We start from the raw sequence: 26,382 nt of genomic DNA, 5'->3' as shown, positions 1-26,382 counted from the left end.
ATGCTCTTTCAGAGGACTGGGACTTTAGTTCTTAGCATCCATAGCAGGCAGCTCACAGCCACCTGTGACCCAAGCTCCAGATCTGATGCCCTTTTCTAGCCTTTGGGGTCACCTGTATTCCTACACTTGATCTTAGCCAAAAGGCCGAGAAGCGATATCACCTGTATTCCTGAACACACACATGCACATGCATACGCACACACACACACACACATGTTCAGATTTCAAACATGTATTTTGTAAAATTTGTATGATTATGTCTGGGAAATAATGTATTGAACACAGACAAATACAGAAAATACAGAAAGACATGAAAGAGAACTGAGATACTTGTCTGTGGATAGAAAGGCAAGCCTTGGCAGGTGTTTTTCCCAGCTTCACCTGCAGTTTCTATGTGCTTCCCAGCAGCTTTTTACATGGTCACTGAGATTCGAACTCAGGTCATGCTTATGTGACAGGCACTCGCTGAGCTGTCTGTCCTTCTAGACTCCGGCCCTCCATTTTTAGGGATATAGTTTAGTGGTATTAAGAATATTCACATAGCCTGCTGTGGCAGCACGAACTTATGATCCTAGCCCTGAAGATACTGAGGCAGGAGGATCCTGAGTTTGAGGCTAGCAGCCCTTGGCTGCTCTTGCAGAGGGCTCAGGTTTGGTTTATGGGACTTGCATCACCATGCACAACCACCTGCAACTCTGGTTGCAGGGGACCTAATGCTCTCTTCTGGCCTCCATGTGGTACTGCACACACATGGTGCACATAAACTCGCACAGAATAATAAATCAGTAAGCATACATGTAAATGAAGTAAATGAATAAAAAGCTGTACTCCTGTAACCCCAGGGAGGTAGAGACAGGAGGACCCTGGGACTCACTGGTCAGTTGGGACTAGTCTGGGCAAATCAGTAAGTTCTAGGATTTAAGAGACCCTTCCTAAAAAAACAATGATTGAGGAAGACACTAACACCAATCTCTGGCCTCCAATATATACACATGTCTACACACACACACGCACACACACACACACACACACACACACACACACTGTATCCATATGCATTAAAAACGAAGCGTCTCAGTTGAGTTCTCTGGGTAGTGGAGGCAGTGGGAAGCACTGGCTGGGCAGCATCGGGTGGGTATCAGATGGAAGGTGAGTGGAGCAAGAATGAGGAGTCCTGGTCCGTGTGGAGTTCTGGTCCCGTGGGTGGGGTACAAGGATGTGTACAAGTGATCCTGTGCATATCCTAAGTGGGTAGATATCCGATATTCAGGTGCTGAGGAGACTGAGGTGTGTCCCGTTAGTAGAAATCACGTATTTGAGATGTATAGCTGTAGCTTGATGTCTTTCTGGGGTGTGATCACTATTTCCTGTGTTGTCTTCCTTCTTTGAGACCCCAGCTCCCTTCCAGAAAGCTTGCACGTTATACCCACTCCTGGCACACCACCTTGGAGCTCCTGGCTTACGTGCTGTGTGGCTATGTGGACTATGAGTGTGTATGTATGCTTTGCAACTAAGTTGGTAGCTTCTTGTATGTGAACCCTTATTCTTTCTGTGGCTTGGCCTTTCCCATTGGATTGGTGATAGATAGAATCTCCTCCCCACCCCCTCACACCATGTGTGCACAGGCTCCCACCCACTCCTCAAGCACTCAGAGTCCCAATGTAATGCTTTGTGATTATAAATAAGGCATGGACCAAGATTGCTCCTTATTTTGGGGTCTCAGCAAAGGGTTGAATTACCTGGAATTGGGCCTTGTTTAGGGTAACCACGTAAACAGTGTAAAACATGGGCTATTGGAGTGGAAGGCAAACCATCTGTTACGAATTCTATATATAAATATTGGATATACTTACATGGGTTAAAATGGGATTGTTGGCACTGGGGTTTTCAGAGTCTCAATTCTGCTGTGGTAGGGACGATAAACTAACCACAGGGCCTGGTGGCCAAGGCAGAAGGGGTCCAGGGCTGGTGTTTTTCTCTGACACTGATTTGATAGGGTCCTGGGAACAATTGCTGTGCACCCACCAGGGATAATTCCGAGCGATTGGCTCCCCTTTCTGATTGTGGGTGCTGAAAATCTCTGGGGATCTGGGACATCTATGTTCTTGCTTTGAAGGGGTATATACAAAACTAAACTGATAGGGACATCAGGGTGGATCAAGGGAGCTGTCATATGTCATAGGGAATTTGGCCTATTCAGCTGTCAGCTGCGTCTTTTTGCTGTCATTGTTTTGAGACAATGTAGTCCAGGCTGGCCTTGAATTTCTGATCCTTCTGCTTCTCAAGTCCATGTCCTGGGCATGTGCCATCATGCCGAGTCAAAACATTAGTTTTAGGTGTAGGTGTGTGTGTGTGTGTGTGTGTGTGTGTTTGTGTGTTTGTGTGTTTGTGTAGAGACTGAGGCTCAGCAGAATGGTAAAATTTCTTGCTCTGGATCTCCCGACTGGGAGCCAGGCCAGAGTGAAGCCCAGGACCCCAAGTTTAATGGAGCTGACTGACTTTAGCCTGGGGAGCGCTTACCACTAGCAGCTTCCAGGAAAGCATCCTCATATTTGTGACCTGAACTCCCCTCATTTCACAGGGAAGATACTGCTGACCCTGGATCCCTGTGTGGCACATACCCTGAGCCCACCAGTGCCCTCCCTAGAGGTCTGGATTCTTGCCTTGTCATATTCAGCTTCAAAAATGATACTTGCACAGATAGCCTCCTAGCAACAGAAGTGGAACCAGCATTAACATTTGAAAATACAAAGTTACCAATCTTGAGGCAGACTTCTAATTGACTAAGCCTTTATTAGCTTTTGTCACCAGTTGGTGTTCTTTCATGCCCTCAGTGCCAGACAAAACACATAGATTCATAGTGATGTAGGGTGTGTGTCCACACACATACACACATGTGCAGTTACATGTTTGTGTAGAGACCAGAACTCAACATTGGAAATCATTCCTCAGGAGTCATCATCTTGATTTTAAGATTTATTAAGTTGTGCGCTTATGTGTCTGCCTGTTTGTGGGTATGTGCATAAGTACAGGGACCAGAGGTGTTGGTCCCCTGGAGCTGGAGCTACAGACCATTGGGAGCCACTATGTGGATGCTAAGAGCTACACTTGGGTCCTCTACAGGAGTAGTGTATGCTCTTAACTGCTAAGCCATTTATTTTATGGTCCTCAGTACAACTGGTGCTATGGTATTGTCCAAATGGTTTGTACCAGTGTCATCTTTGTCTCCTAGAGGATTTTTCATGAGCGTTTCATAGTGATCTCTTAAGGGTCCCAGGTGTGGCTCAAGCTGGGCCACAGGGCATAACCCCTAGCATCACTCTTGGTGCGACTTGGGACAAGTCTATGCTTGCTTTTTTTTTTTTTTTTTTTTTAAATGAAGGCTGCAGTTATGGGCCTGAAGAATGTATAGCCAGGACCCCTAATCTGCCACGGGCTGTGCATTGAGAGGTGTTGGGCACATGGGCAAGTCACCAGGTAGAGAAGGAACCCATAGGACCAGCATCCTCACTAATGTTGCCACTGTGTGTTTCTACCCTGTGAACTCTGCACGGGTCCTGATCGCCTTACCCAGTATGCAGCCTCTTCCTGTACTGTTCCCCACTCCCATCCTATCCTCCACTCTGGCCCATTCACAGCATTAACCTGATAGATATCACTATAAGCTCTTGGTTATGTCTTGCTCAGGGTCTGTTTCCCCACTGAAACAGGAACCCTGGAGGCCCTTGGTACAAGCAGTCTCTGCTTGCCCGCCTATGAAGGCATCCTGGTTTTGCCACTGTGGCTCTTTTTCTTTCACTTCCAAGTCTCTCCAGAACTTTCTTTTTCTCCTCCTCTCAGCTTTCTTTTGCTGCTTCCACCTTTGGAAAGGAGGGGCTCAGGGAGCCTTGAGATACAGTGCCCATGCTATCTAGGGTTACCCAGTTGGGGGAAGAGAGGAGAAGCAGCCTGCTTCAGGTGAGGGTGGGGAGCCACCCACATTCTGGCCTGCCTCACTGTGGGCCCCTGGGGCTACTGCCAGGCCTCTTAGAGAGAAAGCTAGCTTCCCAGGAGTGTGCTGTGGGTTCCCCTTAAAACTCAGGGATTAAGTGTGTGGTTTCTTTCCTCAGTGGTTCAGAGTTGGGAGCACTGCCCCACCAGCTCCTAGTGAGGGTTGGAGAAAAAAAATCCTAGGTTACAAATCCACTCCCAGCCTTCCTGTCCCTGCCCCCTCCCCTCCCGTGTACCTTTGAAGAATACACCTGAACTCCTGAGAGCAAGTTGAGGTGAGGAAGTGGTCTTTCCAGTTTGGGGAGCCAGAGCTTGGGGATTTGGGGAACCTTCCTGACTCTCTCTATACTGGCCTATAGCTAAGCGAGCCTTTGGACAACTGGAAGGAAGGGGACTTGGGAGCAGGGGACAAGATGAAGGGTGTTGGACTTGGGGAGGTGGGTATCAGAGGTAGCCATGCATGATTCTCTTTCCCGTTGTCCCTGGGACCTGGTTCCTTTCCTGCTCAGTTAGCCATCCCGACTCTGCTCTGCCCACAGCCTCACCGCTTCTGTTGTTTGCCAACCGTCGGGATGTGCGGCTAGTGGATGCCGGTGGAGTGAAGCTGGAGTCCACCATTGTGGCCAGTGGTCTGGAGGATGCAGCTGCTGTAGACTTCCAGTTCTCGAAGGGTGCTGTGTACTGGACAGATGTGAGTGAGGAGGCCATCAAACAGACCTACCTGAATCAGACTGGAGCTGCTGCACAGAGCATTGTCATCTCTGGCCTCGTGTCACCTGATGGCCTGGCCTGTGACTGGGTTGGCAAGAAGCTGTACTGGACAGACTCAGAGACCAACCGCATCGAGGTGGCCAACCTCAATGGGACGTCCCGTAAGGTTCTCTTCTGGCAGGACCTGGACCAGCCAAGGGCCATTGCCCTGGATCCTGCACATGGGTAAACCTCTGTTTTTCTCTTGCTCCTATGGGTAGGCGTGGGGACCAGACTTGCTTCTGTAGAGCACACACACGGCAGGATGATGAGATGCCCTGGGGAGCAACCCTTGCTAGGAATCACCTCCCTTCCAGATCCCGAACTGTAAAACATGTCATGTTTAGCCATGTTTAGCCAGGGATGGTGGCTCACACCTATAGTCCTAGCATTCTGGAGGCTGAGACAGGAGTGTTGTCCTAAGTTCCAGGACAACCTGAGCTATAGACTGTCTTAAAAATACACAGGAACTGGGGATATGCCTCCAATGGTGAAGCATTTGCCTTGTAACCATGAGGATTTGACTTTCATCCATGAAAAAAGTTAGATGTGGCTGCACATATCTGTGATCCCAGCACCATGGACTTAGAGGCATGGGACTCTGAGAGGCTTGCTGGCTGTCTGCAGTCAAATTGCTCAGCCCCCGTCCCAGTGAGAGACACTATGTCTTAGTATTTATACTGCTGTCTTAAAGACACCATGACCAAGAACAACTTGGGGATAAAACAGTGTACTTGATCTTACAATACTCAAGTCATGCCCCATCTCTGAGTAAAGTCAGGGCAGGACCTCAAGTCAGGAACCCAGAGTCAAGAACTAACTGGCTTAGCAGCTTGCTCTCCATTGGTTTTTCAGATCACTCGTATAGCACTCAGGACCATTAGCCCAGGCGTGGCACTGCCCACAGTGACCTGCACCCTCCCACACCAATTACCCACCAAGAAGATGCTTCACAGGCTTGATTAGAGGCTTCACAGTTTGATTAGTTCAAACTGACTGTAGCTTGTGTCAAGTTGAAATAAAATTAAGCAGTACATTGTGTCTCAAAAAAAGGGCAGGTGAGGAATAATGCTTGGATTTGAAGCTTTTTCTGCACTAGGTCAGGTGACCGAGGGAAGTTCAGGGACCTCGCATCCCTTTTATGACTGTTGGCTGAGATGGCTCCATGTCTGGGTGTAGCACCTGCTCTGTGTATTCTGGAAGTTACCTGCCTATTGGTGTTGCCAAACTTACTCTGACCCTGGAAAGCACAGGACAGCAACGAAGGCCACTTTGGGAGGGACCAACAGTCAAACCATGAATGTCCTTCAGCTGCAGCCCAGGGGGCCTTGCTGGCTTCAGCATCAGGCCACACTCTAGAGTTTTCTAGGTAGGCAGTGTCTTCATCCACTTCTTGCCATTCCTCCATCCCTCTTTTCTCAGGGTTGACCCTGGGCTGGGAGACAGACCCGTGTTTGAGCTGCCCTTGTATGGCCATGATCCTGAAGTTCTATGCTGGCTCAGTTGTGAGAACAGTCAGACAGACTTGCAGACTGATGTCTTGGGCAAAGCACATGTCCTGTTTTGTTTTGTTTTGTCAAGTATTGTGCTCACTTGACATTTTAGCTTTTAATTAATTAATTAATTAATTAATTATACATCTTGATCATAGGTTCCCCTCTCCCCTCTCCCCTGAGTCCTTTCTCCCAACATTTTAGCTTTTTAAAATGTCCTCAGAGCTTCTGAGAAATGCCAGCCAGGATCTCCCGGATGAGGAAGCACCATGTGGGCTGTGAACCTTGCCTGTGTGTTTGTGCTATAAACCTTGTAGGAGCTCTGTGCAGCCAGTGCCTGTGTGGGTTAGGCTCCAACTGACCCATGCACTGCCTTCTTCCACTGCTGGGGATCCTAAGCTCATCTTCTGGCTGTTTCTAGCAATGGATCCTGATGGTACCACCTTATTGTGACCCTTCTCAGTGAACTACTCTTGCTGACTTTAGCTGCCCTGGCTGTGGACTGAACAGAAATGGGTGGGGAGAGCTGTCGTGGCCTGTGCCCATGCTTCTGGGCTTGACTGGAGGGTTTGCCATTGCTTGGTCTAGGGAGTTTGAATTGCAGACCAGGTGAGGGTAAGCTATGAGGCTGAAGTCACCTGTTTGTCCCAGAGTTGGCCTTTGAGTATGTAAGAACCAAAGTGTGTGGCTTCCGAAGCCAATACTTTGTGCAAAGGCCCAGGAAGTGGTGTGTGTGTGTGTGTGTGTGTGTGTGTGTGTGTGTGTGTGTGTGTGTACATGCTGCCTGGGTATATATGAAAGTATATATGAGAGACCTGTGTGCAAATGTTACATGATGTGTGTGCATGTTTTATGTGAGGAAGTCTATGCACATGCACAAGTGTGTGCAAGGGTGATTGTATGCAAGTGTAACTGCCTGCTTGTGCTTGTTTGTATGTGTTTATGAGAGTATATGTGCACATACATGAGTATATGCAGGAGAGTTTGCACATATGTCAATGTGCTTTTTATGTGAGAATGTATATGTATTTGTACATTATTATATGTAAGGGTTATTGAGTTTGTGCACACGAATCTGTGATTGTTACATGTATGCAAGTATATATAATTGTATATGTGTGCATGTGCACTGGAGAGCATGTACATGTGATTGAGTGTGTGATAGAGCATCTGTGGATGAGAACATGTGTTTGTAAAGAAGCATGCATGCAGGTATGTATGTTCATACACACCAGAAGTAAGTGGGATTTTTGGAGGGGTCTGGGGTGACAGACTAGCAGCTACCCCCTGTGGATCCCTCACTCCCCAGCTGCACTTAGTTCATCTTCCTGGGACTAACTCTGTTACCTGGTGAACAATCTCAGACCTCATATCCCCAGGGACATCAGTACCCTGACAGTTGTCCCAGGAGGTGTGGGCCATTATCCCAGGAGAATCTCTGTGGCTAAGAGGGATTGGTCTGTGTGAGAGTCTGATAAAATAGGCTCAGGACTAGCACCCCACTTCTCAACAGGACCCCTCTATGCTTTTGTCTTTTCTGTACCCTGGTTTCCCACTCCTCCTGGGACAGAAAGCCACAGCACTACCCTACCACATGCCCAGATTCGTGAACATGAGCAGGAAGGTCCATTCTCAAGCTGTGGGTTTCACCATTGCCCTAGTGCCCTTACGGAGTTCTGGTGAGGTTGGGGAGAAAATGACATAGGTGCAGTGTGTTTGAGAGGAATGAGTGCTACTAGGAGAGTAAGGGCAGGGCAGTATTCTAGGCTTCTGGCTGTAGAGCCGGAATGACCAGTGCAAAGGCCCTGGGGTAGAGAAGAGTAGCTCTGTGGAAGAGGATAACTCAAGTTCACCGGGCTCCCTTGGCTTTGGGTTGAGCCTGGCTTCCTATAGCAGCTATAGACGGCAGTGGAGGACAGCAGCCTGGCCCAGGCTTGTAGCAGCTTGGGGTAGGAAGTGTCTAGGGTTGAGTTCTATTCTGAAGCAGCTGCCAAGGGTGACATTGTGCTATGTCTGTGTCCCCATCTACACAGATATACAGAGGTATGCTGTCACCTTATCATGCCACAAGAAAACACTAAGAGCCACCCTGGGTTGGATAAATGCCACTGCTATAATATGCTGTAACACACATCCTCGTATTCCACCACATAAAAGACTGCATGTGTGCACTCTCTTCCTTCCTTCCTTCCTTCCTTCCTTTCTTTCTTTCTTTCTTTCTTTCTTTCTTTCTTTCTTTCTTTCTTTCTTTCTCCTTTCTTCTTCCCTCCCTCCTTCCCTCCCTCCTTTCTAATTAATGTGTAGGTATGTGTAAGTACCAGGTACATGTAGTACCTGCAGAGGCCAGAAGAAGGTGTTGGATCCCTGGAACTGGAATTTCAGAGGGTTGCAAGCTGCTGTGTGGGTGCTGCTGATTGAACCTGGGCCCTCAGTTGTAGCCGCAGAGCCATCTCTTTAGTCCTTATCCTTTTACTCTTAGCTATGGTGGCTGAGAGACATGGTGGGCTGGGTGGGTACTCTGTTCATGTAGAGATTGGGAACCCAGCTCTCTCTGTTCTCACCTCGGCTGCTGTGGCCTATATCAGCACTGGGATCAGTCAGCCTTCTTGGCCCCAACTGTCCTTCTTAAATGTTCGAGTGGCTCATTTGTGCACTTGCTTCTGACTTTTTCCCTAGAATCTCTCCACAGGGTCACCTGAAGCTCTCCACAGGGTCCCCTGAAGCTCTCCACAGGGTCCCCTGAAGCTCTCCACAGGGTAACCTGGGTGGCTGTTCCTTTCAGATTCTGCCCCTGGATCAGTGTTGACCTTGGCATTGCTGCCATGGACAGGACATCTCAAGCTTCCTTCCTCTGCCCTGGATAAATAAGGGTGTGCAAGCTTTGGGGTGCAGCTCGGAGTGGGGACAGTGAAATGCAGTGTGGCTTTCCCCTCAGCACTGTGGAGCCTCTGCTATGCCCTGTTCTCTGCTATGCCCTAGTTCTTCCTGTGCCATTGTCTCCTCTGGAGACTTCCTTAGATGAGGGGATCCTGTCCCAGCTACTTATTGAGAAAAGCAGCTTTGTCAAAATGCCCACCCTCATGTGCTCAGCTCAGGACTGGGTGGCCAGGAGTGGCAGAGAGGGCTCTGAAGCTGGGAAGAACCTGGCTCAGCCTGGGGAAGCCCTGCTGCATATCTGGACGGGGCTACAAGGCCTCCTGGGCCTCCTGGGCCTCCTGGTAGAAATGCAGCTGGTACTGTTTTGAAGCAACAGCCCAGCACCTTGGCCGTGAACCGGCTTCTGCCTTGCTTCACTGAGAAAGAGGATGGCCTCAATCCTGCCAGCTTGCCCTGCAGCAGTACTGGAGCTGGCCTGGGCCTGTCCCCACTGAGCCAGCAGCTCTCCTGTTCCCCATTTAAGGAAACCTGCAGGCCTCAGGAACTGGGGAAGAAATGTGGCGTACTAACCTCATTTCCCTGCTGGGCCTCAGCTCTGGCTGGGCCACAGCACCAAATGGGAAGATAGAAACACTTCACCTTCTCAGTGGGTGGCGAGGTCCTGGGCTAATTCCAGGCCTGTAGGAATGGGGAAGCACAGGGAAAGAAGGCAGTGCCCAGGGTACATCAGCCTCAGCTGGGGCTGACCTACCTCCAGGTGCCCAGAGAATCATCCCAGTTATGGCCCTGCTAATGCAGGGTGAAACCTGCACAGAGCTTGGGCTTTGCCTGCCTATCCAGAATGCTGTCCAGAGCTGCTGCTTGCCGTGTGTGTGTGTGTGTGTGTGTGTGTGTGTGTGTGTGTGTGTGTGTGTGTGTGTGACAAGTCTACCTGTCAGCTTTGCCTGCCCATCCAGAATGCTGTCCAGAGCTGCTGCTTGCCGTGTGTGTGTGTGTGTCTGTGTGTGTGTGTGTGTGTGAGTGAGTGAGAGAGAGAGAGAGAGAGAGAGAGAGAGAGAGAGAGAGAGAGAGAAGTCCACCTGCCAGAACCCTCACTTCCTGTCTGTCTAATGGGGGTAGCAGGCTGGCTTTCCCATTACTGGCTGGCACAGAAGGTAGTACAGGACAAATAGGAGTCACCCTATATGGGGTGCTTGGCCATTAAGCAGGGCAGAGAAGGGGGTATTTTCATGATGCTCCTATGCCTACCCTTCTGGATGATGTCCTCATAGTCCTTCTAGAAGGTGGTGATGGTTCTGGCTCACATAGGACCCCTGCTGGGGAGACAGGGGTCGTGGCACAGCAGTAAGATAGCTGAAACCCCTGTGCCCATTATTGCAAGAGGAATGATCCCCACCCCAGATCTTTGTAGCTCAGGCTGTCCCAGAACCCATGGCAATTCTTCTGTCTCAGACTTCCAAGTGCTGGAATTTCAGGCAAAAGCTGCTGTGTCCAGCTCATGTCTCTCGTTTCCCTCTTACAGTAGTGGAGGCCCCACGAGGGTCCCAGCTGAGTGCACTGCTCGTGCTTTCGGTCACTCAGCTCCCTGGATCAGCTTGGGGTTGGCCTACATCAGTGATGTTTTATGTTAGAGGAAATGGGGGACAAGGTACATGGAGACTAGCCTGACACCAGAGAAAGTATGTGTAGCAGATGAAGGAAGACTTATAAGCACTTGAGCCTGGGATGTGCCAAGGAGTGTCACAGTTCTCCACCTTACAAGGGCCATGGGCAGGATGCAGGCTCAGCTAGGAACCAATCCGCAGAGGGATGGACAGTATAAACTGTGTCCACTTTTGTGTCCTGTGCCTCACCCATGGGCTCTCAGGATAGGAACCTGTGTCCTCAAAGTTGATGTGGCTCTCCATGGCTCTGCTGTACAGTCCACACACACACACACCTCTGGTTACGTTCTTACAGCACTGTTGGTTGGCTCCTGTCATCTTTAATACTGGTATCTGGGCACAGCACACGTAAAGGCACAGTAAGGAGTGTAATGGAGTGTCTTATGCATATGTGACATGGCCCCCTTGTTGGAGCTTCTCCACATAGCTCTCTGAAAGCCTCTCCTTCACAGACTCTGGGAGCCATTGCTGTCTCTGTGCATACCCACTGAGGCTTGTTTTGTCTCCTATATCCCAGGCAGGTCCCAGTGCACTGTGCAATCCAGGCTGGCTTTGAACCAGTGATTATCTGCTTTAGTGTTTTTTGGTGCTAAGGATAATAAGTGTGCACTGCCACACTGTGCTCAATGAGAAGTGTTTCTAATAGGGAGAGGCCAAAGTACTCAGCATAGTCTTAATGGAGAGCAAGTTGGAAGTGCATAGAGCCGTGGGCAATGCAGTGACATTTGATCAGCGATGCCCAGTGCAGACTATATGCTCTTCTTAGTCTCTGTTCTTTTCTGTAGGTTTGGGGACAGAGCCCAGGGCTTCGTACATGCTAGGTAGGAGCTTTATTACTGAGCTACAGCCCAGCCCTCTGTCCTTAGTTGATGATTGGGAGTTGTGTGTGTGTTGTGGCACACATATGGAGTCACATGACAACTTTCATGAATCAGTTTTCTTCCCACTTACAGAAGCAGTGTCTCCCTTTGCTACTTGTTCTGTGCTGCACCCGGGATACCTGGCCTGCAAGCTTCCAGGTGGTTCCAGGTGCCTTGCCAGCACATCCTGCTTTTTTTGTTTTGTTTTGTTTTGTTTTCGAGACAGGGTTTCTCTCGAAACCTTGGCTGTCCTGGATCTCACTCTGTAGACCAGGCTGGCCTCGAACTCAGAAATCCACCTGCCTCTGCCTCCCAAGTGCTGGGATTAAAGGAGTGTGCCACCACCTGCTTTTTTTTTTTTTTTTTTTAAATGCAGGCTCTGGGATTTAACTTAGTACTTCAGACTTGTATGGTTGTGCAGCAAGTGCCTTTACCTGGTGAGATCTCTCCTCAGTTCAAATGTGTGTGTGTGTACATATATGTGTATATATGTGTGTTTTATACATACATATATATGTGTATATGAATGTATAAATGTATATATATTTAAACATTTTATCTTTATCTTATGTGTATGAGTGCTTTGCCTGTGTTTATGTAAGTACACCATGTATATGTGCAGTGCCTATTGAGTTCATAAGAAGGTGTCAGATCCCCTGGAATTGGAGTTCTAGAGGGCTGTGAACCTTCATGTGGGTGCTGAGAACTGAACCTGCAAGAGCAGCCAGTGCTCTTACAGCTGCTGCAGCATCTCTCCAGCCTGCAGTTTATATTCTTGAGGACATGCTCCTCAGGGCTGGAGACATGGCTCAGCACTCCTCTTTTCAAGTGCCCCAGTTTGGTTCTTAGAAAGTACTTTCACAGTTTACAGACAGCTCCAGGAGACCCAAAACCTTCTTCTGGACCCTATGGATACCTACACTCACACGCACACATAACCCTACACAGAAAACACACACATACATGCATGCATGCATACATACATACACACAAACATACAAACACACACATATACATACATACATAAATAAATAAATATTTTTTAAAAAAAAACCTGGGCATGATGGCTCATGGTTGTAATCCTAGCACTTGGGAGGTGGAGTGTGGCATGAGGCTAGCCTTAGCTACAGGAGATGGAGGTGGTGGTGAAGGTATGCTTCTGTTTCAAGCATTTCAAGCAGTATCTGTCTCTATTTTAATTCATTAACATCAAAACCTAAAGTTTGGGTCTCTCAAACCATAAGCCCTCGTTATTTTTCACAGGTCTGGTGGGGGTGAGCTTTCATGCCTGTGTTAGGGATTGGAACCAATCCTCAGATACGTTTGTGTCTTTCTTTTTACCCCTGCCTCTTCATTAGGTACATGTACTGGACTGACTGGGGGGAAGCACCCCGAATTGAGCGGGCAGGGATGGATGGCAGTACCCGGAAGATCATTGTAGACTCCGACATTTATTGGCCCAATGGGCTGACCATTGATCTGGAGGAGCAGAAGCTGTACTGGGCTGACGCCAAGCTTAGCTTCATCCACCGTGCCAACCTGGACGGCTCCTTCCGGTGAGTACATGGTGGCCGAGGCGCTGTCCCCACTATATCTGTTGTCCATAGGGAATTGAGGCTCCTTAGGTTCTTCCGTGAAGCCCCCAAGGATTTCTAGATGACTTTGGGAACAGAGCATAGGTACCACGCCTGATGTCACAGTTGATGTGACTGTTTCCACAGCAATATGTTGAAAATTCCTTCTAAACTGTGTGAGAAGAACATATGTAGCCCTCCAAGATGGCTGGCTGTGTCTGAGTTCAATCCCTGGAACCCACGTGGTAGAGGTAGAGGACTGTTTCTTTTGGTTTCTGGGTTTTCTAGATACGATTTCTCTGTGCAATAGCCCTGGCTGCCCTGAGCTTCCTTTGTAGACCAGACCGATGTTGAAGTCACAGAGATCTGCCTGCATCTGCCTCCCAAGTACTGGGATTAAAGCATTACACCACCACACCCAGCCTCAGAACCAGTTCCAAGAACTGCCAGAATCTGGAAAGCTGCTTGCCTGGGAGCCTTGGCAAGCGGTCATGACAAGAGGGTGGCAGTTAATATAACAGAGGTAGTGATAACTCTTCCATAGCATCAGTGTCCAGGGACATTTACTAGTTCATTTGATGTTCACAGCAAACCCCACACCACCTCCTGTATGATGATAGGCAGAGTCCCAAGGCCATACAGCCAGCCAGAGCCTACTGCAGCGGGAATGGTCCTTAAACAACCACGAGTTGCTGGCTCTGTTCAATTCCAGTCCTATTACCAGTGTTCATAATTCCAGTAGACGTCCACTGTGTGTGAGATTCTGAGCACAGAGGGCTGACAGTGTTTCCCTGCTGTTGGTGTGGACTGTAGGACAGAACACATCTGGCTGAAGCAGCAGGAAGTTCTTTGCACACCAGGCTTCTCAGAAGCTCTTTGTCTCCAGGTGTGGCTCCACACTTTTTTCTTTTCTAGGGCCACTTTGTCCCTTTGTCCAGGGTCACTTACGATTCTATCACACTGGCTGGATGGGCAGTGCCTATGCATACCTGGAAGGGCTGACTGGAGTGTACGAGTGAGCAGAGTGTGCTTGCAGCTGCTTCCCTTTGATCTGACAGACATAGCTGGTCTGTGGTGGCCCAAGGGCCTCCAGCATGGGGCAGAGTTGGCCTGAGAGGTCTTCTCTTAACCACTTTGCCTGTTTCTTACCTGCTGCAGGCAGAAGGTAGTGGAAGGTAGCCTCACTCACCCCTTTGCCCTGACGCTCTCTGGGGACACACTCTACTGGACGGACTGGCAGACCCGCTCCATCCATGCTTGCAACAAGTGGACCGGGGAGAAGAGGAAGGAGATCCTCAGCGCTCTGTACTCACCCATGGACATTCAGGTGCTGAGCCAGGAGCGGCAGCCTCCCTGTAAGTGTGAACAGGCGTTGGGGATGGGGTGGGTGCGGCAGGGGATAGGCAGGGCCAGGTTTTGGGGATGGGGTGGGAGGGACAAGGGATAAGCATGACAGGGTAGGGCTGGCAGGTAGGAGAGGCTACATCAGGCAGATCAGCTGGTATGGGTAGGACAGGGTGTAGATGAGATGAACACAGCCCAGACGTGGGGCTCAGCCAGGTCAATGGGGCAGTATAGGGTTAAGCAGTGGGTCTGAGTGGGTCCAGGCAGTGCAGTAGGAAGCAGGTAGACAGAGCTAAGGAGAGACCAAACCAGGTCTCCATCCTACAGGAACACCTTCAGGGAGGCACCCCTCCAGAGAAGTGCATGCTAGAGTAGACAGAGGAGCCTGTGTGTATGTGTACATGGTATATGTGAGTATGCTTGTACATGTATGATGCTTCTGCATGTGACAATCCAGGCAGGCTAGTATGGTGGACAGGGCCTCTCTAGAGCTGTTTCAGGCTTTCTAGGGCAGATGGTGCCATTGTAAAGGCCCAGTGGAGTCCGGATGTGTGAAATACTTGCTTGGAGTCATCACTTCTCAGCCTGGGGTTATATGGTAGAATCTTAGCAAAAGTCCCTGATGGTGACACTGAGCTTCTGTGACAGACTATGGGGGTTGGATGGGAGGCAGGAAGGGGCTGTTCTAGGTTCATCTAGTTGCACAGGCACCAAGGATCAATATTTCTAGCCACACTTTATAGAAGGTTTGAATTTGGGGCTTAGAACTTAAGCCACAAAAGTTAGTGCAGGATGAGTAAGTAAGGTGGTCTCTGATCTTGGCAACAGCATCACAGTTCTTGAACTTGTCTACTCTTGGAGCAGCCCACTGTTCATTGAGAGTATCAGGGGGCAAAGGTCAATTGCAGGAAACTCGGTTCCAGTTGACAGTGCTTCAGGGGTGCTGAGCCCCACATTCCTGAGGTAGAAGGGGATCTGGGAACCTTTGTTAGATTCAGCTGTACGTTGGTCCTAGAACGGCCTGGGGGAGGGGCCTAAGTTTGGTCACCCAGTGTGAATGGAGCCTGCAGGGTCCAGGCAGACTGAAGAGACAAAGTGTGCTCAGGAGTCCACTAACCCAGGGTTCCCAGGCATTGCTGTTAGCCAGTCCTAAGAATTTCCATGGAAGCATGGCGGGTGACTTTTCCGGGGAAAGTAACATCCTTCAAGAATTTGCCTTCTTGTTGAAGAAAGCTTAGGATGGGGATGTTCCCTGCAGGGGCAGGGCAGGTCTGGGATGGTTTCTGAGACATTACAGAACTGCTGCTGAGGCTGAGGCTACCACGCGGGTGGTCAGCGGTGAGGTAGGACCAGGAGGGCCTGTGGGGATGAGTCATGATGTCATGAGATGGTGGCATGGTGTAGGGCTAGGGGGACACCTGACAGCTGTCCTGCAGGACACACGAGCACGTGGTGGGATGCCAGGCCATATGAGAGTGAACGGCTGGGCAATGGTGAGCTCACAGCTTGCACTGCAACTTCCTTCTATCCTGTCCTGTTCCCACCAGTTCACACGCCATGTGAGGAGGACAACGGCGGCTGTTCCCACCTGTGCCTGCTGTCCCCGAGGGAGCCTTTCTACTCCTGTGCCTGCCCTACTGGTGTGCAGTTGCAGGACAATGGCAAGACGTGTAAGGCAGGTGAGGTGGAGCATTGGCACTGGCAGGGACAGGTGGGGCCTGGCCTGGTAGGGGTGTAAACAAACATGCAGCCTCTTCACAAGGGTCTGCTCGATTAGATTAGCGGAGACTGAGCATTGCTACCTGGAGCTGGGTTCACCGCTGGCTCTGGGCTGTGTTCAACCCATGGATGAGCTCTCTTTGGGAGTCATGGGTCCCTCATCGAAGAAATGATGTCCTGACTTAGTAGTGCCTTCAAAGTGCTGAGCATATGAACATAGGGTCACACCCTAGAAGTTTGCTGTCCTGAGTTTTTATCCAAAAGCTATTAACTGTAAAAATCAAAGGCTGGAGGCATCCGTGGGCATCCAGGGAGCTGCCCACAGTGCGGTGCCCGACTGAGCTTTCCCTTTCTGTGTCAGTTTTACCCTCTGTGGCACAAGAGCCATGGCACTGTTGAGTGCAGACATGGATTTGGTTTGGCTTCCCTGCGACTGTGTTGTTTATTTTTCTTCTTGTGTTTCAGTTGCCTCAAGTCTTACCTCTTTGTTAACGCTCCTGTGTGGGTCCAAATCAGCCTTGTTGAAGGTTTTCTTTCTGACTCAAAGAGCCGATTTCCCTCTTTGTTAAATATATTTTTTCTTTTTTTCTTCAAGATTATACCATGATTACATAATTTCCTTTTCTCTTTTCTCCCTCTAAATCCTTCCATATACCAATCATGTTCACTGTGAAATTCCTGGCTTTGTGGTCTTTCCCTCATCAACTTTAGCTTCTTTATTGCTGTTTTTAAGATGGGGTCTCACTGTTTACATCTGGCTGTCCTGGAATTTGTTAACGTAAACTAGGCTGGCTTCAAAATCATGGAAATCTGCCTGCCTCCACTTCCTTGAGTGTTGGGCTCAAAGGTGTGTGCCCTCTGATTTCCAGCTTGATTCATACACCTTTTGGCTCTGGCTTCACTTTTCAGCACTGGCTGTTTCTGGGTTAGGTATAGGCAGCATCCTCACCTCCAGGAAATGTACTTCTGCTGTGGCTTCGGGTCACCCCTTCTGGTACCTAAGTTCTCCAGGTTGATTCTGGGGCTTGTCCTAACAGGTGTGAGGAACACAGCCATCCTGAGGCTGGTTCTTCCTTTTTGCCTTCTGGGGACAGAGCCTGCTTCCCTCAAGGTCAGGGAAGTAGCTGCCTTCCACCTTGCCTGGTCTAAGCATCTTCCTTGAGACCATTTTCTATGTCTGTGTGTGGGGTTGAAGGGATGTCCTTGCTCAGCTCCAGTGCTGTTCAGGCATGGGGTGTGACTCTGAGGGTTTCCTGATCCCTGCTGTGTGCTCTGCAGTGTGGAACTTAGATCATAGATACCTGTGGTACTGGAGGTCAGGATGAGTAGCTGGCCCTGGCCTTCCTGTGGGAGTCAGGTTCCTCAGTGAATCCGATGTCCAGGGTCACACCTTCCTGAGAATCCTGTGTCTGCTAGCTGTGAAAGGCACTCCTAGAAAGACTGTTGAAGAATGCCAGGCACACAGGACAAAGATTTGTGCATGCAGAGCCTTCTGTGGGAATATGCAGCAGGCAGAGGGCACCCTGTAGACCTCAGCATGCTAAATCTTTATTTTTTCCACTTTGGCTGCAGTTGCCCTGACTATGGTATTGTGTTAAAAGGAGGGAGATGTTTCCAGATTAGAGAAAAGGCATGTGTCCTAGTTAGGCTTCTATGGCTGCCATAAACACCACTATCAAAAGCAACTTAGAGAGGAAAGGTTTATTTGTCTTATAGGTCATAGTCTATCCTGACGGGAAGGAAATCAGGACAGGAGCCTCATGCTTGCCCAGCCTGCTTTCTTATATATCTGAGGACCACCTGTGCAGGCATAGAACCAGCCACAGTGGGCTGGGTCCTCCCACACCAGTCATTAAGAAAATGCCCCATACATTTGCCTCAAATGGAGCTTTTTTTTTTTTTTTTTTTTTTTTTTTTTTTTTTTTTTTTTTACTTTTAAAAATCTTATTTAATACATTTTGATAATATTTCTCTTCTTGTAGCTCTTCCCAGGGCCTCCCCACCTCCCTACCTACCCTACTGCATATTCTTTCTTTTTATTCAAAACAAAATAACTCATACATGCACACACACACACGCACACACACAATTATTGAGTCTGATTTGTGTTGGCCAACTACTCCTGAGCTTGAGGGCTTCCCTGGTGTGTGGTTGATATACCCAGTGTCAGTTCACTGAGGAAAACGGATTTTCGCTCCCCCAGAAGCTATCAGTTGCAATGTGCTTCTTGCCTAGGGTGGGCCTCACACCTGCTCCCCCTTCTCTGTGCTGGGATTGTCTGACTTGTCCTGCCTGTGCCATCAGTGCATATGTGCATCTAACCTGTTGGGTCTAGACAGTGCTGTCTGCAGCATCTCTGGCTCCTGCCGTCTTCCCGCCTCCTTGTCTACATAAATCCCCAGGTTTTGACAGGACGGTATAATAAAGACACCCAGTTTAGGGCCCAGGGCTCCAACATTGGAGACATTTTTCTCAATTGAAGTTCCCTTTTCTCAGGATGACCCTAGTTTTTGTGTCCCAGAATTTTGTCTCGTCTGAGATGAGACTGAGAGACTGCTGTTTTCTCTAAGGCAGGAATTCCCAGCCTTACCTCCTTCAGCACTTCCTCTGTGTCCTCATCCCTTGGACAGTTGCTAGGCTGTGAGGGTGGAGAAAGTCAAGAATTCAGAATTAGGCTGGGAGTGTACCTCAGTTCAAAGTCTGCTTGCCCAGCATGCATGAAGGCTTGGCTTCAGTCCTAACACCATACAAATCAGGTGTGTTGGCAGTAGTATACATAATTAATACCAGCACCCAGGAGTTGAGGCAGGAGGATCAAAAGTTCAAGGTCATCCTTGGCTAAGTGGTGTGGCCTTGAGGTCCCGGGGACCAGAGGCTTCCTGCAGGTGTCTCTCCAGTGGGAGGTCAGGGATGGCTTGAAGGGCAGAGTAGCTACCAGCACCTGGGGAGTCCTCACAGTGTCAAGTGGAGACAGGAGCTCTAGAGTTGGGAGTGGCCGGGAGCTACCTAAGGATCTCCTCCTGGCTGTGGCATCTGTGAGATCTCTAGTGTTGTCCATTTGAGGCCATATGGGGAAAACTGTCCCATAAGGGACAGCTGGATGAGTAGCTAGCCCTGCCCAGAGGACAGAGCTATAGGGGAACAGAAATGAAGATTTGGAGCAAGAATGTGTTGGGGAGATGTCATGGCTTTCTCAGTGGGAGCTTTGGAAGTGATGGACATGGAGGACATGGAGAACATGGGGACCAGGGTAGGTAGCATATCTTGCTCTGATCTCGGTTTCTCCTTGGTGGTAAGGAAACTCACTGTATACCTTAGGGCACCTAAATTCAGCTTCTCCTAGCCATCATATTAGGTTCTAGTCTGTGTCCTGGCTGTCTTCTTTGAGACAAACACAGCCTCCTCAGGCTCCAGTTCCTTTATCTGCAGCAAGGAAGCAAGAGCAGCACTCTGGGGTGGTTGAAGGAAGGACTGACTGCTTGGCAAGTAGGAACTGGACTTGAATTTGAACTTGATCTGGGAACCAGGCAGACACTCTGATTTGAGACCAAGAGAACAATTCTTCCCAGAACATTTGGAATCAAGTAGATGCCAAGGCTGGCTGGTGCCAGGTTGTGGTGATGGGGCTGGAGAGATCTCAGTGAGTAGACAGACAGACTGCAGAAGTGCATGTTTATCCTGCAGATTCTGAATATGCTTGTTTCCCATTTTCATGGTTTCAGGGCCAGTGTTAACTTAGGGCAGGGACAGTGGCCTGGCTGTCACTAGACTCCTGTGACACAATAGGCATCCTAGCCACCTACAGGTCTGATGGATATGCCTGAGTCTGCTCCTCTAGGTGGACACAGAGTAGGTAGGAGCCACTGCCATAGCTTCCCTCTCCTCCCAGTTTTGTTTTGGAACCCCTGGCATGACTGCTGGATTCCTGGACTTCATGAAGTTGGAGATGAGAGGGTCCTGTTCTGACCTCAGTTTGAGCAAATGAAAGCCAGCTTGGAGTCTACCTTGAAGTACGGCCTGAGGTGGTATTCCTGGCAGGACCCCAGTTAATGGGAGAGTGAGGGTGTCCTATAAACGGGGGTCAGAAGTGTCAGAAGTGTCAGATGCTTGTGTGGCCATTACCAAGTGGAGTGGTATCCCTCAAGATCCTGAGCTGCTTCCTCCCTCTCTGAGAGGTGGAGAAAGCAGACCTAAATTAGATAACTGGAGATTGAATGGGAGGCCTGGTTCACGTGGTGGCCATCATTTGACATAGTATTTTTCTTTGTCACTCTCTCCTTTCTGAATTGAGGTGGATTTCTCACATGAATCCATGATTCATCTAGTGTAAATAGCTAGGTTGTTTTGGGGACCCTGTCTCTGACTCCTAAATTTTGGGGCTACTATAGCTGTCTGGCATTTTTATATGGATTCTGTGGGTCTGAACTCCAGTTCTCACACAGAACAAGGTACCCACTGGACCATTCCCCAGCTCATAAAGCCTCTTTTTAAAATCTTCCTATATAGCCTAGGCTAGCCTGGAACCCAGTATGTAGCTCAGGCTGGCCTCATTTTCATTTTTTTCTGGCACTGCTTCTCAAGTACTGGGATTACAGGCATGTGCCATCATGTTAAAAAGAGCTTCTTACACTGCTTGTGTGAACACAGACTGCATACCTGTGCTTGTGTGAACACAGACTGCATACCTGTACTTGTGTGAACACAAACTGCATACCTGTACTTTGAGCTCAGGAGCATTTGGGTCCTGAGGTTCTATGGGCAGGGGACCTTTGCCTTTGGGTCCCTGCTTCCTGTTCCCCGAGCTCTTCTGAGACCAGCCTGTTCCCTGCAGCTCAGCCGAGCTGAGGGGCCTGGATGGCTGTGTTGTGGATTCCCATAGAGCAGGGTGACTGTCAGCCCTAGGAAGCTGGAAGCTGAGAGCCCTATGTGCTTGGCCTAGGCCAGCCTCCCTCCCTGCCCCCTCTGGAGCAGCCTCCACAGGCAGCTGGCTTTGGTTTCCCCCATGTTTTTCCAATTATGTGGAATGGTCTAAAAACAGCAGTAGCAGGGGCCTTATTTGGGAGTCGCCACCGCTGTCTGTCCTCCACAGCCTGCAGCTCCATCACTGTCAGCGTCTCTGCGTCCTGTTCTTTGTGGACCCTTCACCCTGGTGTTCTGGCTTTTGTCACCTAGACTTTGGGACAGTGACTTAACAACACATATCCTACTGTGTAGGCCACGAATCACCAGACCAACCAGAGGACTCTGACCAGGCAAAGCTGGCCACAGGACCTATTGCTGTGGGTCATCTGGACAAGGCCTAGCAAGTTACAGGATAGACATGGATTGAGTACAGTTCTCCCCCCTCCCCAAGCCTCGCCCTCCCCAACACTCCTTCAAGACATAGTTTTAACAGATGCTTGACTGTCAGGGATAGTCTGGGTGGGAGCTGCTGAAAGAACAGAGGGCCCCACTGTTGGGTCTGATGGGTAGCGGGGACAACTGGAGTTACTTTGACTAACCCTCATATCCATCCATCCATCCATCCATCCATCCATCTATCCATCTTTCCACCCACCCACCCGGACATATTAGCCAGATGGGCAGGCAGCCCTCCGCCAGGGCCAAGAATAATGGGTGTGTTTGTTCCCAGAGTCTGGCTGGCTAGTCACTTATCAGGGAAGTAGGTCAAAGGGAAAAGAAAGGAGGCCCTGTGGGGGAGTCTGCACCGCAGCCTTGATTGGCATTGACTTTGCAAACAGAAGGCAGTTGCTGTTCTCAACCATGGACCGTGAATTTTTAATAGCAAGAAAATTGGATTGCACGGTCCAGGAGACTGCATGGTAAGCCTGTATGCTATCGTGTTGTGCGTCTGTGTAACTGAGGTGTAACTGCATCAGAAACACACACTTTGTGAGTGTCGGGTCAAATCAGCTCTGACAGTTGATCTATGTGTGTAACTGCCACCCAGCTAGAGACTGTTTTCATCATGCAGAAAAGGCCTCCAGGCTCCTACCTCTCATCCCACTGTCCTGTCACTGACAGGAGCTCCTCCCTGTCCAGAGAGGGGCACAGGTCAGCTACCAGGTGATGCTTTCAGGCTGTGGTGATCAGTGTGAGGCATCTTCCACAGACTGGCAATCGTGCCATGACCCCCTCTTGCTTCCTGTTCTCCTTGCTCCTCTAGCCCACTCCCAACTCCAGCCTGGCCCTGGACTTACCTGAGGCCCCTTTGTCTTTGGAGAATAGTTATGAGTTGGTAGGGTCCTGTAGAGCCCTCTAAGCTGCCCAGAGGAACCCCCGCCACACACACATACACTCACTCTTTGAGCATGAGATTTTCTGTTCTCCACCACTTAGAAGGAATCTTGCCAGGTCCAAAGTACTCAGCTGACACTTGGGCCTCCTGCTTGTTTTCAGAGAAGTGTGTAGGTTCCAGCCCCTTCTGGCCTCCAGTCTCTGTTCATCTTGTACTCCTGTTTCCTGGAAATAAGTTAGCTCCTTTCTGGCCATGCTGCCTAGACCTCCCCCCACCCTATACACACACACTTCTGTGCTTGCCTGGTTGCCATTGCTCCAGGCTTGCCCTCAGAGGCCTGCTCTGATGCCATGTCTCCTTGACTCCGCTGTAGGCCCTCTGAGGGATGGCATGTGCCTTAGATTATGCTTCCAACTCTGCCATGAAGGACAAATGGATTCAGCTCCCTCGCTTGTAGCTTCCCAGTGGATCAGGGTCAGGACCCGGGAAGCTGGTTACATTGTTAGTGTCGTGGCAAGAGCTGAGGCTCTCTGGTTATGTCTGGGATTTTTAGCAGCTAGCTGGGCTGCATCTAGTGGGGCTGCCTTATCCTCTCTACCTCCCTCAGGGACATGGTGTGGGAGCATATGGTCTCCTTATGTGACTGTGAAGTCTGGGTTTGCGCTTTGTCCACTTGGGAATGTCACCTGAGATCCTGCCTCTGAACTTTTCAGCTGTGTTTAAATTTATTTATTTTGATTTTATGAGATCAGGCTGACCTTAAGCTTGTGATGGTCTTCCTGCCTCTGCCTCGAGAGTGCTCTGATTACAGACACGTGCCAACCCGGTTTCAGTGAACCACGTGGGCTGCTGGTAGTCATCTTTGACCTAAGGAAAAATGATGTTTTCACATAGCTAAGTGTAGTCGATTATTTGGACTCTAGCCGGCCACCATGGATGGCAGTAACAGTGTCCCCTCAGGGTGGAGATAGCTGCCATGGTCTCAGCCTTGCTTTCATTCACTTCTTCCTGGAGCTGCTTGAGGGTGTTTGGGGTGGTCCTGCTTCTCAGATGGGGAACCGTGCACAAAAGTCAGAGCATGCTCACAGCGCTGATGGGACCACCCTTCCTGGGGTGTGGACTCCTGACGCAAAGTGCACAGCTGGCCACTGGGTCACAGTCAGCTCCAGGAGCTGCAGGACAGACAGTGTGTGACCAGCGCTAGAAATAACTACGGCTGGAGCTAGAGGGATGGCTCAGAGGTTGACACTTTGTGTGGATGGAGAACCTCAGTTCAGTTCCCAGCACCCATGTCTGGCGGCTCCAAACAGCCTCAAACTCCAGCTCTAGGATATCTGATGCTGTTCTGACCTCTGTGAACAACTGCACTCACATTCACACATGCGAGCACATACACATACACACGAGCGCACACACACATACACATGCATGCACACACACACACGCGCGTGCACATGCACATACGCACATATATGAGTGCGTGCGTACATGCACGCACGCACACATGTACACTCGCGCATACATGAGCATGTGTGTACACACACACACACACACACACACACACACGCACGCACGCATGCACGCACAGACTGCCATGTATAGAATGCCTACTATGTTTTTAGACACAGGGCTTTTTTAAGAAGAACTGAGCCTTGAGCCCAGAGAAGTGTGTACTAGACTCTTCCTTGTCACTGTGACAGAATGCTGGACAAAAAGCAACGTAAAGAAGGGTTTGGTTTATTCTGGCTCCCAGCTGTAGGGCACAATCCATCATGGCGGGGATGGACGGCTGCAGGGTTGTGAGTCCATTGCCGAATTGCAGCCAGGAAGCGGATGAATGCTGGAGCTTAGTTTACTGTCTGAGACCCCAGTCCAAGGGATGGTGCTGCCATATTCAGGATGGGTCTTTTCTCCTCCGCTAAGCCTCTCTGGAAACACCCTCACAACACACATAGAGATGTGTCTCCCAGGTGATTCCTAATCCTGTCGAGCTGACCATGAAGAGCGCAGCATGGCCAGGTGTAGCCTGCAGTCACCTCACCCTGGGTTGGAGTCTCCCAGCCCTCTGCCCCAACCTTTAATTTGCCAAGGAAAGCCATACTTTCTGTGTCACCTGTGACCTTCAGAAGAGGGAGGAGTGTTCATTGCCACAGGGGTCTGTGCTGGGGCTGAGAGCGTAGCTGTTCAAGGCTGTACGGTAGACAGTGTAGTTGGGCACTGACTTCAGGCCTGTTTCCCTTGGAGCTTATGCTGACCACTAGACCATACTGCTGATGTGAGTACCCGCTCAGTGGCCTGAGGGTCATGGTAGAGAGGGAAAGCAGGGAACCAGTGAGAGGCTGATGGGAAATGGAAGAGAAAGGGGCACACGTAAGATTGGCTCTGACCTCACACTGTGCTGGGCAGCAAGTGACTTAGTTGAGAGCTATGCTCTCAGCCCAGAACTCAGGCCTGGTGTCTGGGGCCATTCATTCCTCATGAGCTCAGCCTTCCTATGCATGCTTGTTGGTCTTGGGGTGAGCCATTCAAGCAGTCACTTGAGTCTCAGGTTATGAGCAAAGCCCAAGACAGCTCTGGCCACTTCCTTTGGGCCTGTGAACTTGTGGTCATTAGGCAGGGTTTCCCAGGCCAAGGTACTTCTCTTGGCATTTGTTTAACCACTTACCCCCTAAGGGGGCAGTGGAGAAACTTAATCAATTGCTAAAAAAAAACAAAAAGATTTTGGCCACCTGCCAGCTGGGAAACCGCAGGCCCAGGCTGTTTACGGCCTTTTAGACTGCAGAGTGAATGGAGACCCGCTCAGTCACTGAGCTGCCCACGCAGTCGGGCCTTAGAGCTAAGGAAGACGCTGTCCATGCCTGTTCTGAGGGTGGCCTAGGAGAAGACCAGGGCAGGAATCCTGGGGACAGAGAAGGGCTGGATCTGGGCTTTCTGTCTCCATAAGAAAGGAGTTGGCAGGGTACAGTCACAGGGGTCATGGATGCCTCCTAGGCTGCGTGCAGCCTCACAGAGGGGCTGGGCTTAGGAGCAGCCTGTTACCTTGCGATTATGGTAGACTGTGGGAGGGTTGGGCTGTCCACTATAGCCATGAGCTCTTCCTGGGGTACCTGCCTTCTTTCTTGTATTAATTGCATCTTGCCACATCCCCAAGAGAGATTATTAGTTTTCTTGTTGTGGGGAGAAAAAAAAAAACTTTTCTGTGGAGAGAATAGCTTTTCAGTTCTCATGTGTTGAGTGGGTTGCCAGTGGATCCACCTCCCATGCTCCAGCAAAGGCACTGATGAGCGTGGGCCACATCTGTAGTTGGCTGAGGATTTTACCTCCGCCCTGCTTTTCACCCTGATCTTCCCTCCACCATACCACGACCGCAGAACCTAAGCTGCCTGTCCTCAGTTCTGGCTCCAGGGAAAGAAGCCTGCACCCTGGTCACATCCCTCCTAGTCTGAAAGCCTTCCCAGTCTACACCTGATCCCAGTTCAGAAGCCTTTTTCCTCTTATAAGGAAAAATTTATGTTTACTTCAGAAAGGAAGCCATCAGTATAAACTAGGAAGGAAATTTATAGTATTATGCATGTGTATGAGTGTTTTTCCTACATGTGTGTGTACCATGTGCATGCCTGGTACTTTCAGAGGTCGGAAGAGGGTGTCAGATCCCCTAGAACTGGAGCTCCGGGTGTTTGTGAGCCACCGTTGGGTACTTGGAGCTGAACCCAGGTCTTCTGTAAGAGCAGCCAGTGCTCTTAACTGCTGAGCCTTCTCTCCAGCCTGATAAATAAATAACATTTAAATGACCGAGAAGCCTGTTTTCTGGCCGAAGCTGCTTGTTAACAGGTCCACATGTTTTCCACTTCTCTCTAACAAGTTTTTATTGGG

General features: G+C 49.7%; 1 protein-coding gene across 3 annotated transcripts in view; it reads left to right on the top strand.

Annotated features, from left to right (window-relative positions):
* Lrp5 (LDL receptor related protein 5) overlaps positions 1-26,382 on the top strand; it is a 100,040-nt gene that overhangs the window by 21,469 nt on the left and 52,189 nt on the right. For 2 of the 3 annotated variants that reach the window (XM_034505885.2, XM_076914641.1), the window contains 4 exons: positions 4,530-4,926; positions 12,993-13,190; positions 14,367-14,563; positions 16,100-16,231. In XM_034505885.2, the coding sequence (XP_034361776.1) occupies positions 4,530-4,926; positions 12,993-13,190; positions 14,367-14,563; positions 16,100-16,231 (924 nt within the window). Of the gene's footprint in view, positions 1-2,581; positions 2,650-4,529; positions 4,927-12,992; positions 13,191-14,366; positions 14,564-16,099; positions 16,232-26,382 lie in introns of all 3 variants that reach the window. The other variant, XM_076914642.1, reaches the window with a different exon arrangement.

The sequence above is a fragment of the Arvicanthis niloticus genome, chromosome 1, assembly GCF_011762505.2.
Source record: "Arvicanthis niloticus isolate mArvNil1 chromosome 1, mArvNil1.pat.X, whole genome shotgun sequence".
NCBI classification, from domain to species: Eukaryota; Metazoa; Chordata; class Mammalia; order Rodentia; family Muridae; genus Arvicanthis; species Arvicanthis niloticus.
Note: the sequence above shows the minus strand (reverse complement) of the source record. Positions and strands in the feature narration are given on the sequence as shown.